The following is a 13080-nucleotide window of genomic DNA, read 5'->3' as shown; positions in this document are numbered from 1 at the left end:
TAAAAAAATGCTTTGCCCAGCTGGTCCTTCAGGCAAATTTTGGAGCACTCCACATACTCCATGCCTGAATAAAGGATATTTTATAGTTTCACAGCTATAGTTGTACATATTAAAATTAAGTGACTTACTCTACTTGAGTAAATCTAATAACTAGAAAACAGTAAATTAATAGCTTTTCCTTTTTTTACTTACAATTGTGTCTTAATTTTTGAAAAATAAGAGCAGATGACTTTGTATTCAAAGACTACCAAAGTGTATATTTGATACTGACATGCAAACATAAAATATAAATCTCATGTCAACTCTGTATCATACCTTTAAATAAGGAAATGACAAAGTTTGCTAACTGTGCAAAATATTAATTTGCTAAAATATTTTACATGATAGTGAAATAATACATGTAAATGTAAAAGTTGACAGATGAAATGAAGGGGGAGTTTCATAGAAATTTATCACATTTCGGTAATTGTCTTTAGTATGGTTTTATATATATATATTTCCTGGTACACAGCAAAGTTTATCACAGAAGATAAAAATCCTTTAAAACAAATCTAACAGGGAATTCTCTAGGCACCTTCTCATATAAAACACAAAATGAATGCAATTATCGAGCCATCTGAGAAAGTTTTGCAATTTTTAAAAGGTTGAACATCATTTTCCCCATTTAACTATAATTTACAGAACTTTAATAAGGCAAGACAAAATTTTGTGAAAAAATGTTGATACAAAATGATGTAAACTAATAATTTATATTTAAAAACCCTGGACAGACAGGACAAAAGTGGAGATGGACAGCTGAGACAATGCCTGTTCTTCTAAAACACAGAATTGTGCACAAGTTGAAGATTTCAAAGAACTTTCAGACTCTGCACAGTTTTGGCTTTTTGTACATTTTTTTTTTATATTACACATTTTTAAATCATATTAGGAATGCAAACTAGAACTGCACACTACTTCAGTGGAAAAAAGTTCGACATTGTGCAATTTTCTGCCTCTTAATTTTAAAAAGTGGCAGCAATCCCTGCATTTATTGTGTTTCAAACAAGGATCTGAGAAACATTATCAAAAACAGTAATGAAGGCAAAAATTGGCAGACATCCAGCATCTTGTTTCTTATTAAAACAATGCGGATGACAAGTAATTTCATGATTAAAAAATGAATTTCTTTTAAATAAATACATTGTATCTGACATTTGCACTGACTGATTTGATAAATCTTTAAGTAAACAAAGGCTTTACTACACTCCTTGTAGCCTCAAGCCACTGGTGTTAAGATTCCGTAGTCCTTTTTCATTGAGTCTCATAACCTGCCACGCGATATCCAGTTTGATTGGGCAACATGCTTCCATTCTGCCCTTGAGGTGGCTGTACTCCATAATTTGCACCCATCCATGGTGCAGAAGTCTGTGGTGGTGGTGGTGGTGGTGGAGGAGGAGGTGTCTGACTGGTTAGAGAATGGGGAGGGAAAGGAAGAAAAGCCACTTAATTAAAAAGATGATTTAGTGCCAAAGAATACATTACACGAAAAAATTGAAAACATGTTATCATATGCTCTTTAAAAAATGGGAGTATGCAAAAAAACTATTAAAAATGTATGAAAACAAAAGGAAGTTTTGGAGTTTTGGTTTTTTTAAAGAGCAAATATTCCAACTCAATTTAGATAATGAATGATATGACAGTCTTAATTTGGAATTATTTTACCATAAGATAGCTTATTCTGAATAGGTGCTAAACGTAACAATATAATTAAACATTTTACCACAAGATTCAAAAAACAAGCAAAAAGCTGCTTATCTCAGATTACCATTTGTACACCAAGCAAAAGAAAAAACATTCAACTTGCTGAAAAAAATATTATTGACAACATGGTCAGATATGACAAAATGCTCTTTATGTTCCTTACCAAAACAAAAACAATCATTTTTTACGCATGTAAAACTAGAATTCTTTTTTCTTATAGGAAAAAATGGCAACAAAGCATTCTTTTTACAAATTCAAGTATTTTCTTTCAATAAATGTGCTGAACAAGAAAATCTAATCTCACAATAAACAGAAAGAAAAAAACCCATGAAGGGATTTATGTTGCACACATACAGAATAAAGAAAAAAATTTGAGTCTTTACCCCCATACAAACACATAACCATCCTCCCCAAAATAAACATTCTACAGAAGTGGTTTCTTATATCTAGAATCCAGAACATCTTTTTGTTAGAGGGAAACACTTACAAATATACCTGTCAATGAAGCAAGGGCATCCAGAATGATTACTATGTGACCAAAGGAAAAGAAGACTATGGCTTATTAAATGTTTTTCTCTGCTACAAAAAGTTCTATTTCATGACTAGGAATTATCAAAACCAATAAAACAAGGTATTCATAAAGGCAGTGTTTATAAAAAAAATTCCAAAAGCAAACATTTCAAGATAAAATTTTAAGAACTTAAAAAAAACAGTAATTTTTACAAGGTAGCCATGCTTTAAGCATAAGCAGCATAATGTCCACTAAATGTTGAACATTTTCTCCCTAAATTAACTCCTACTCAAGCAACACTAAAATAGAAAATATACTTACTTAAATCCCTGTTGATTCCATGCTTGTCCATACATTCCATATGCAGGTACTTGCCAACCATTAGGCATGTACTGGCCAATTTGTTGGGCATTTCCATACCACTGGCCCCACTGACCATAAGCCTGTGGATATCCAATTTGATTCTGCTTTTAAATAAAATTATAACAACTCAAGTTAGTATTATATGAAGTTGCCAAAACAGAAACAGCCTGAACACAACTATCCGCTATGTTTAGTCACAATACATAAGGGCCATTATCACACTGAGAACAAACTAGAATTTGGCAAGTGGTTCTTAATAAAGTGAAGTTGTACTACTGTATTTCTGCTTGGTGTTCTAATTGCAGACTCTTTGAAATGTAGTAGTATAAACTGTACTGATAATGAAATGTATCTGAGTGTGTGTATAGGGAGATAGTAAAAAAAAGCAGAGATGACTGATTTAAAAATTACAGGCAGAATGTTTTATGACTTATTCTCAAAGGGCTATAAATTCAATTATATTTTAAATGTGCTGAAGGGAGCATGGTATTTAAAGGAATCCTACTGTGAATTCTTAGTACATAAAAGTGCTCAGTAGGAATTTAACAAATACTCAACTGACTTTTCAAAAAGCAAATAATGTATAATTAGAAAATATATTTATATTTGGGTTTGCATACTTGCACAATCCTGGACATTCCAGCTCCTACTTATAATGTGCTCCATCTATAGCTTCTCTTCAGAGGAGAGTGCTATGGTGCAAAGTTTAAACCACTAGTTGCACAGAAGAATAATGAACAGCAATCTGGAGGACAACTTTAAGGCCCTAATAAATATATATTAACAATTTTTGTTTAAATTGACCCAAGCATGCTTGTGAGTTATCTGCACAGTATGTGAATAAATCTATCAAGTATTAAAAAAAGATTTAATACCCTGTTATGTTTGTCGGAGCATTTTTAAATCCACTGTGTGAGCATGAGTCAATTGAGGAGGTCACATTCACCATGTCACCACTGCAATCCATGAAACACCACTCTGGAACTATAATACATGTAGGAACAGCCCTTATACACTATAATTTTAGCTAGAAGCCTATTAACAAGGATTTAATAACAAGTATTTATTCTAAAGTAACCCTTATGAAGCCCAGAAATCAAACACTAATATCAAGAACTCTCTTACCTGTTGAACTGGATTTAGCATATCAAGAGTTTCTTTGCCCCAATAGCATTTCACAACATGTCCTTCAATTGTAGTACCATTAACTGAAACAATTGCATGTGCAGCACTCTCATGGGAATTGAACCTATTAAATACAAGATTTTAAATAACTTGTTACACATTCTATTGCAAAAATCTTAAAAAAAAAAAAAAAAAAATCAGCCTGCCAATTTGTCCCCACCTTCCCAAAAAAGGTTTCTTTATTGATCTTTTAAAGTGATCTCATATTTATAAACATAGGATTCAAAGTTGGAAGAGATTTTAGAAAGCATCTGCTCTATAAAGTGATCTTCATTTGTCAAAGGACTGAGTTCTTTTGGCCTTTCTGAAGTGGGAAACAGGAAAAAGTAGGCATGAAAAATTGTTTAGCATTGACAAATGTGATGAACATTCTCAAGTAGGTATTTAAGCCTATACCAACAAAATCAAGAAATGACATGACCCTAAAACAGTAGGGGTTGACATTATAGTATATATTTATATTTAAAGGAATCCTAATTCTAAAGAAATGGAAGCCCAAAGAATGTGACTTGCTCTTCCTGATCACCTCTGGTCAAAAGTTTTTCACACCTTTTTAAAAACCGATTTTTAACCTCATGATCATAGCCTAACCTTACTTTACTATAAAAAACAAGAGAGTGAGTTATTTCTGAATGAATAAGAACACCATTCTCAACAAATTTTTCCTAACCCAAGATTAAAAATTTATTTAAAGCATCTCTATGGCTAGGCTATTCATTTCCAAACTATACTAATGGCCTAGAAAATCTCAAAAATAATTGTGAAACCACATATACAAATTTTCTTTGCTCAAAATATATGAATATAATTATTAAATATATGAAAGATGAAAATGCTTAAAGTACCCTTTAAAGGCTATCATTATAACTGAATACACTACAGAAAAATAAGCAATTAATCCCAAAGTAGTAAGATTAAATAAAAGCTAACAACAGAAGCCTTGTAATTTTAACTCCAAGGACCCGGTACTTTTTACTAGGTCAGTCAGTAGTAAATTTCTGTATTATTATTTCATTCACCTCTCTATTATCATTCAAAATGTGTAGCAAGGCTATAATCTTATATGAAAAAAAGTCTGCCCTCAAGAGCCACTTACACCCTAACAAGGAAGACAAGTACATACACAAAAATATATAAGACTCAGACAAATTAGATACAAGCTAAACTTAAAGGGGATACATTAGCAGTGAGAGGACTAGAAAAGTTCTCCTAAAAATTTCAGGACTTTAAGAGGAAGGAGTAAGGAAGAGAGAGCAGAGGAGCCAGAAAAGTGGCAAGAAGATAAAAAGAGGTAAAAAAAAAAGAGTTTACTGAGCAGTAGAGATGACAGAATCTATATGAAGGATGGACTAAAGTGAAGGGGAATATCTACAAATATACAAAATAGAAATATATTTTACAAATTATATTTTGTATATACTGTGATATAAAATATACTCTGAAGATAGAAGCACCAAGATTTGGAAACCAAGGGGCTATATATGATAGAATGAAAATTTGAAAATTACTAAGACTGTCAAAAAAGTGACTAGACTACAAATTGGGGATGGGGTTGGGGAGGAGGTAGGGATTAGAAAGGAAAATAATGAGGATAAGGGAATAAGAGAGGAGGATAATAATGAATATAATGAATTCTCTTTAGAAAATAGTGAATTTGACCCACTTCTGGAATATTCAGTTTGGACAGTCCAATAGACAGTTACCAGACTGGAGCTTGAAAAAAGAGACAAGGCTGGAATACAGATGTGGGAACCATCTAAAATAAAACTAAGTGAACTCATAAGAACTAATAAGGTCACCTAGGGAGAGAAGAAAGAAAAAAGGCCTAAAAACCTTCAGTTATGAGCATGGTGTGAATATTTAGCAAACAAAGTAAACCAAGAAAAAACAATCAGAAGGCTGCAAACAGAAAAAAGAGAAAGTTTTAACAAAAACCCCAAAAACTATCAAGGAGGCAGAGAGGATCAACAATAACAAAGGCTTCAGAAATGTCAATAAGGATATGCACTGAGAAGAGACCATTAAGCATGTTAATATAATGAACTCCACTGGCAAATCCAAACAAGTACACAATTTTGTTAATGTTGACATTTTTTACTAACTCTAAGTTAACTATAAAAATAATACAGAAATGATGTGAAACTGTGTATATGAAGCCAAATTCTTAGACCATTTGTGGATCCATTTTGTCATATTACATACAAAGCAAAATTACTTTTCCCCTCATGCTAAAAATATGAATGAAATTTTTTTCTTAGGTAAAATTTCATGTCTGGTATTGCCAAAAGAATTTTGTAAAGTACCTGATTTTTGTCAGAGTGACTTATAAATAGCTCTCTTGGCTTGACGTGGGGATATTCCGTCAAGGATAAAATTATATTGCCACATATTATGGGCCCCAAAATCTTTCCCCACGTAGTCCTCATATACTACCATTCACACTAATTGGATAAACCTTCCAATCACCTACTCCTGAGTTTTAGGGGGGAAAAAAAAAAAAGAAGATTTCCTTTATTCTTTTTCTATTAAAAAAGAATTTTCTTAAATGCTACCCATACCCAGAAAGAACTAATTGTGTCTGAATACAGAATGAAACATACTTTTCCCCCACTTTATTTTCTTAAAGAGTTTGTTTTTGTTTTTATTTATTTTGGGAGGGATGGGGGAGTTCCTATGTTTTCTTTCACAACATGGAAATAACGTACATCTGAAGAATTCAAAATTTAAAGGTTTAAAAACAAATATAAAAAATTGTTTTGCAGATATAACTGGGGGAAAATTAACTACTAAAAGTTTTTTAAATTTCTTTGATACTTTGAGTTTACTGGGTAGTACTTTTCATAAAAAATTCCTGCTTTACAAGATAGAAAAGAGATTGGTTACTATAAAGAGATTAGACTTCAGTGTCATTACATCTAAGGTTTGATTCCTAGTGAGATGTGTCCCTGAATAAATTCTTATACTCGTCTGGACCATTATTTATCTCTAAAATGACATTTCTAGGTTAATCTTTCTATCTCTCTCTTTCCTGTAAAATTCTATAAATTTACAACATAATCTTACCCACCAACATATCTGGCTTATATATGACTTGGCTTTCTCCCTTTCTTTGAATTAAACAGTTTTTAAATAATTTGTACAGATGAAATAGTTGAGGCTAAATGATCTTAAGTCCTTTTCAAAGAACAACTAAAAAGTTAACTTTCCTGGCTGACTAGATAAAATGCTTTTTAAATGTTGAGCCTATATTGAAATTCATAGAAAACCTATGTGAGAAAGTAAAAAAGAAAGAGTATCCAAAAATAAAAATAAAAAAAACATCATACCGTACAAATGAGTATCCTTTGTCTGGGAAGACTCGAATCTCCATTATCTGTCCAAATGGTGAAAAAGTCTGGCGCATTAATTGTTCTATAATTCAAAAATGAGATCTGGGTTACAAATATCCTACACTTTACCTCTTTGGTTTTCAAAATGAATAAAAAAAACATGAATATCAAACATGTTAGATAATATACCTGTTAGGCCTGAAGTAACACCCCCACAGTAAACAGTGCAATTACTTGGACTGGACTGATTTACCACATCATCATAAGACAGTTGTTTGGTATTTGCTAAGGCAGAGAAGAGTGGAAGGGGAAGGAAAAAAGAAAGTTATGATATTAAATTTCATAAACATTACCATAAAATGCTAAGAAAACAGCTTTAATTTTTAACTCAATTCACATAACATGAGCAATACATTAATTCTACTTTCAATAATACACATCCCTGACAAATTCAAAATTATTACCAAAATTCAGTATTTTCCCTCCATTATTTGGGGAGGAAGGGGAAGAGAAATATATCTTCTTAAATTAAATTAAGATAGTTTACTTCAACAACAATACTATATGATGATCAATTCTGATGGATGTGGGCATTTTCAACAATGAGATGAACCAAATCAGTTCCAATAGAGCAGTAATGAACTGAACCAGCTACAACCAGCAAAAGAACTCTAGGAGATAATTATGAACCACTACTAGAATTCCCAATCTCTCTAATTTTGTCCACCTGCATTTTGGATTTCCTTCACAGGCTAATTGTACACTATTTCAAAGTCCAATTCTTTTTTGTACAGCAAAACAACTGTTTGGACAAGTATACATATATTGTACTTAATTTATACTCTAACATATTTAACATGTATTGGTCAACCTGCCATGGGGAGGGGGGAAAAATTAGAACAAAAGGTTTGACAATTGTCAATGTTGTAAAATTACCCATGCATACAGGCAGCTAGGTGGCTCAGTGGATAGAGCACCAGCCTTGAATTCAGGAGGACCCGAGTTCAAATCTGGTCTCAGACACTTAACACTTCCTAGCTGTGTGACCCTGGGCAAGTCACTTAACCCCAGCCTCAGGAAAAAAAAAAAGAAAGAAAAAGAAAAAGAAAAAGAAAAAAATAATAAAATTACCCATGCATATAATCTGGTAAATAAAAACTATTAAAAAAAAAAAAAAAAACTAGCTTTGATTCACTTTTCTAGTGCAGCTGTTAAATCTTCAAGGCTAGTATTCAAAACCTACTATTTTTTTCTATTTTAAAAGAAAAAAAAGATGCTACATTTCTTTTTCCTATTTCTAACACACTTACATTCATAAGTACTCTTTGGAGCTGGAGGTTTTCGTGTTGCCCAATTAGTTCTGATTTGTCTTCCTCCAAGCCACTGTCCACCCATCTGCTGTATGGCATTCTCTGCATCCTATTCACCATAAAAATATAAAAGACAAAAATGTTCAGTTGATCTTACATAACATTCAATCAGTATGCAGAACCAGGTCTACCCAAAACCAACTAATAGAATTATAAAGAAAAATTACTGCAAGAAATATTCAAAGGAAAATAAAAATGAAATTAATTAATTCATGTAGGGTCTTTGACTATGGATACTTTAATTAAAGCCCTAATAATAATACACATACATAGTACTCTATATTTTACAAATCACTTTTATAAGAACCCTGAGAAGTTCCTTAGGACAAATATAAATCACATTTCTGACAACCATAAACATATGAAATCTATTTCATAGACTGCAGTTAAAAAGACTCTGTGACCAAACTAGACTTCCATGTACTAAAAAAATCCAAGTTCCCCATTCAGAATGACTTAAAATAATAAGCTTAATATTCGACTATTACAGAAAACCATTTCTCTAGCTCCCTAACAGATACCTCCCTAATATGTGGCAAGACATGAAAACAAGGCAGAGGATATAATTAGCCAGACACAAGAACTAGAGTATGGTTCAGCAGCATACAGTTCTAAACATGAATAGCCACTAAGAGCATCACCATATTCGTCATGACATGTTGTCAACAAGAAAAAGTTTAACTTAGTATAAAAATCAAAGAAATATCCAGTAACTTTAAAAAATGTTTCCATTAAAAATAATAAAGTATTCTATAACAAAGAAACAGAAATAAGACATTACTGTATAAATAACATGCTAAAAATGGGAAAAGCACTCAAGTATCTTGAGATGGAATCTGTCTCTTGAAATTTATTAGTTGTATAGAAAAGAGCTAATCCAATTCCAACTGATCAATGATGGACAGAATCGGCTACACCCAGAAAAGGAACACTGGGAAATGAATGTAAACTGTGAGCATTTTTTTTTTTGTTTTTCTTCCCAGATTATTTTTACCTTCTGAATACAATTCTTCCTTTGCAACAACAACAACAACAACAAAATCCGGTTCTACACATATATACTGTACCCTAGGATATACTATAAGATATTTAATATGTATGGGAATGCCTGCCATCTAGGGGAGGGGGTGGAGGGAAGGAGGTGAAAAATTCGGAATACAAGGGATAATGTTATAAAAAAAAAAAGTTAGCTATGCATATGTACTGTCAAAAAAATGTTATAATTATAAAACTAATAATATATATTTTTTTAAAAAAAGAAATTTATTAGTTGTGTGATTATAAACTTACTCAACTTCCTTGATTATAAACTACTCAAGTTTTCTTTGCTATTAAATGAGGATAAGAATATTTGTACAACCTACTTCATGGAGCTGCTGAGAAATATGCTTAGGGCAACCTTTTATAAATGCAACAAAATCCCAGAATAAGATAACAAAGATTTAATCTTCAAGGAGTTATTAAAAGGAAATGGCTTATTATTTCCTAAGTGAATGTCCTTATCTACATGCTAAATCAGCAGAATTAACATATGCTTTTTCTTCTCTGCTCTCCCAAAATCTCATGATATCCCTCAAAAAAACGAACAAACAAAAAAAACAAAAAAAACCCTCACTATTGGAAAAACAAAGAAAAAGCAAAGCTATAAAAGGATAACCAAATCAAATGTGTATATATTACAAGTAAAAATTTTATATATATATATTGTTTGTGAATGTGTATGTGTATACACACAAATCATATGTTGAAATGAATGATATAAAGTTGCCAAATAGAGAAATACAACTTACTTTGAGCCAAAATTTACTAGTACTTTTTCAACAACTTATGGTAATCAAGTACAAGAATGAACAAATTAAAAAGCCATGATAAAGATATATAAACTTTATCTGGGATAATTTAGTTTCCCGAGTTTGTCTCATAATTTTTTTTTTTTTTTGGATGTGTGTGCCTTGTACAGAGTACGCATTTAAAATATATTTCTTGGATAAATAAATAGATTAAGGCACTCTACCCTAAGTTAATTAATTTAAAATGATCATAAGGTAAAAGTAAGAAAGGAAGGACAGGTACTATAGAAAAGAGGAATGTCTAATTTCAACAAAAAATTCACAATGAATAAATTCTCTTCCAATGATACAAATATGCAACTCCTCTGTAACATCTATACTTTTAGATGATAAGCTTGGGATGTACAAAGTCATTAAGTCAGAAGCAGAGCTTTGAACGCAGGTCTTCCTAACTTTTAAGGTTATCAATTGCTAGACTGGACTCTGAGCTTGATTAGAACTTACCCATTTGTTGAAGAAGGAAACAAAACCATATCCTTTTGACTTTCCTGTTGCCATGTCTTTCACAACTCGAGCATCTCTAAAATCAGAAGCAATTAGAATTTCAGTTTTGCCAATCAAACTTTTCTTACAAAAAGAAAAGTGTGAGTTTCACGCACAATTTATTTTCATGTTTCATCATTAAAGTGACCCTTTTTAACACACCAGCAAAATAGTCAAAAGCAAGTTTTGCTTTTTCTACTATAAAATTTAATGTTTTCTCATGTAGCAATAAATTAAACAAATTGTATAAAACATGCAAATCATTAACTTCTCAAATATATACAAATATTTTACAGAAGTTGATTCCCAGTAGTTCAAAATACTTTTACATTATGTTAAGCACTAGGCATGGTCAAAGCAGCTATTCACATTAAATAAGCCACTTATAGCTCACTAGCACATCAGATGAATGGCTTTCTTTAACCATGCAAATTTATAACTTGCTATTTACCAACACAATCTACCTACTACTCAGTAAAAAAAAGTTAAAATAGAAAAAATGGAAAAAATAGGAATTAAAAAGGCATACGTCGCCTGTTAACTGAATTCAATTTTCTCAGGTCAATTCGTTACCCCCTTTTTGGACTGTGGGCAGCTGTAAATTTTGAGAAATTGACATTTTCAGAAATGGTTGCATTATTGAAGAAAAATAAACACTAAAAACACTTCAGTTTAAATTACACACTAAAATTTTATACTAAGATTTTAAACTGCATTTTAAAACAGTAATCATACAGGACTGATTGGAAACTATGAGACATAAAAACAAATTTTATAAAATTCAGAAAATAAATAAGAACTCCAACATTTATCCATTGTGAACCGTAGCTTGTAGTTAGCCAGGGCAATTCTGTCCACATTCTTCAGAGATACTCTGCAAAATAACCAGAGCCCTATTATTTGAGATTGAGTAAAAACCCAGCTATGATAGCTAAAACTCCATTACCTCAAAAAACTGGAATGAAATTTTATTTCTCAGACAATCTGTTTTAAGTTAGCCAGGTATGCTAAAATGTTTGTTTTCTCATGACACACCATCAAAACAGGCTATTCGCATTACAAAAACACATATCAGAAAGCCATGCATATACCATGATGCTAAAAGGATCTAATTATCTATCACTCCAATTAATGAGTGTGCCAATTTTAGAGACAATGAACTGACAAAAAAGGGGATCAAAATGGAAAACTACTGTCAGTCACTTTTTAGTATTTAAAAATCCTTTTAATCTTACATTTCTGTGCACATGCACTCAATTTTGTAATTTGACTAAATATTATAACAAAGTTATGCTTTGTCTGATTTTCTAATTTAAACTTATTCCTACACTCAAAAAGGAATGAATCTAACAAAGGAAAAAAAAGGAACATTTTTATTTTCAGTAAAGGAGGTGGAGGAGCAGGCAATATGCTACCAACTGTCTAAAAAATGTTTTCTAAATTTAGAAAATCTGTATACTGCACAGTGCAAAAAAAAAAAAAAAAAAAAAAAAAAAAGTAGCTGTCAGATTCACTCTAGCACTTTTTATATAAATTTTAATTTAAGAAAAATCATTTATACACACACAAAAAAAAACCCCTAAGCATTATATTTTCAATTAAAAAAATCAATGGAAAGCTTGTTAATATTAGCTTTTTTATGTGCTAACAAGGTTGAAAGTTCTGAATGAGACTAAATTAAAATTTATATTTAATGTGTTATTCTACACTCCTGGTAATTTGTAATAAGATACAAAAAGTACAACAAGAAGAAAGCTTTCATTTCTTTTTCTACCTATATTTTTACCTGAATAACTAAAAAGGAATGAAAAAAATAAGGTGCATTCACCTTATTGAATATAAGGGACAAATGAGTAGAAAAATGTGCAAAGTATCAGAAGGAAGAAAAGTAAAGACTCATTGCAAATCATAGTTGGTCCCATTATTATGTCCAAACCCTAAAACAGATTTCAGAAAAACACAAGGAATTCAAATTTGGCTTTACTTTCCTAACCAGTTTTCAAATAATCAAAGAACAAACTTGGCAATACAAAAATTTGCTTTAAAAGAATTATTTTTTGATTTGTAATTTTAAAGCAATTTAAAAATATGCTGAAATTAATATAGGTCCTTATTTCACCTCTGATTTTCAGCAAATAGTTTTAATCTCCTAGCTGTCTTTTAAACCTAGCTTCTTATTCCCTCAATAGTAGAAAAACATTCTTAATTCGTGAACCAAGGGCCAATTAAGAAATATGCAGTGGGTCAGA

The 13080-nt window shown here is 31.3% G+C and overlaps 1 protein-coding gene across 12 annotated transcripts in view; it reads right to left on the bottom strand.

Moving 5' to 3' along the window:
• Positions 1–230: 230 nt before the first annotated feature.
• Positions 231–13080, bottom strand: part of TIA1 (TIA1 cytotoxic granule associated RNA binding protein) — a 38715-nt gene continuing 25865 nt past the window's right edge. For 6 of the 12 annotated variants that reach the window (XM_074287182.1, XM_074287183.1, XM_074287174.1 and 3 more), the window contains 7 exons: positions 10793–10868; positions 8439–8547; positions 7318–7413; positions 7126–7210; positions 3740–3863; positions 2573–2718; positions 231–1444 (listed from right to left, as the gene is read on the bottom strand). In XM_074287182.1, the coding sequence (XP_074143283.1) occupies positions 1291–1444; positions 2573–2718; positions 3740–3863; positions 7126–7210; positions 7318–7413; positions 8439–8547; positions 10793–10868 (790 nt within the window). In that variant the 3' untranslated portion in view covers positions 231–1290. Of the gene's footprint in view, positions 1445–2572; positions 2719–3739; positions 3864–7125; positions 7211–7317; positions 7414–8438; positions 8548–10792; positions 10869–11360; positions 11414–13080 lie in introns of those variants that run through there. The other 6 variants (XM_074287184.1, XM_074287175.1, XM_074287179.1 and 3 more) reach the window with 2 other exon arrangements.

Source organism: Sminthopsis crassicaudata, chromosome 2 (assembly GCF_048593235.1).
Source record: "Sminthopsis crassicaudata isolate SCR6 chromosome 2, ASM4859323v1, whole genome shotgun sequence".
Taxonomy (NCBI): domain Eukaryota; kingdom Metazoa; phylum Chordata; class Mammalia; order Dasyuromorphia; family Dasyuridae; genus Sminthopsis; species Sminthopsis crassicaudata.
The sequence above is the reverse complement of the archived record's forward strand: the minus strand, read 5'-3'. Positions and strand labels throughout refer to the sequence as shown.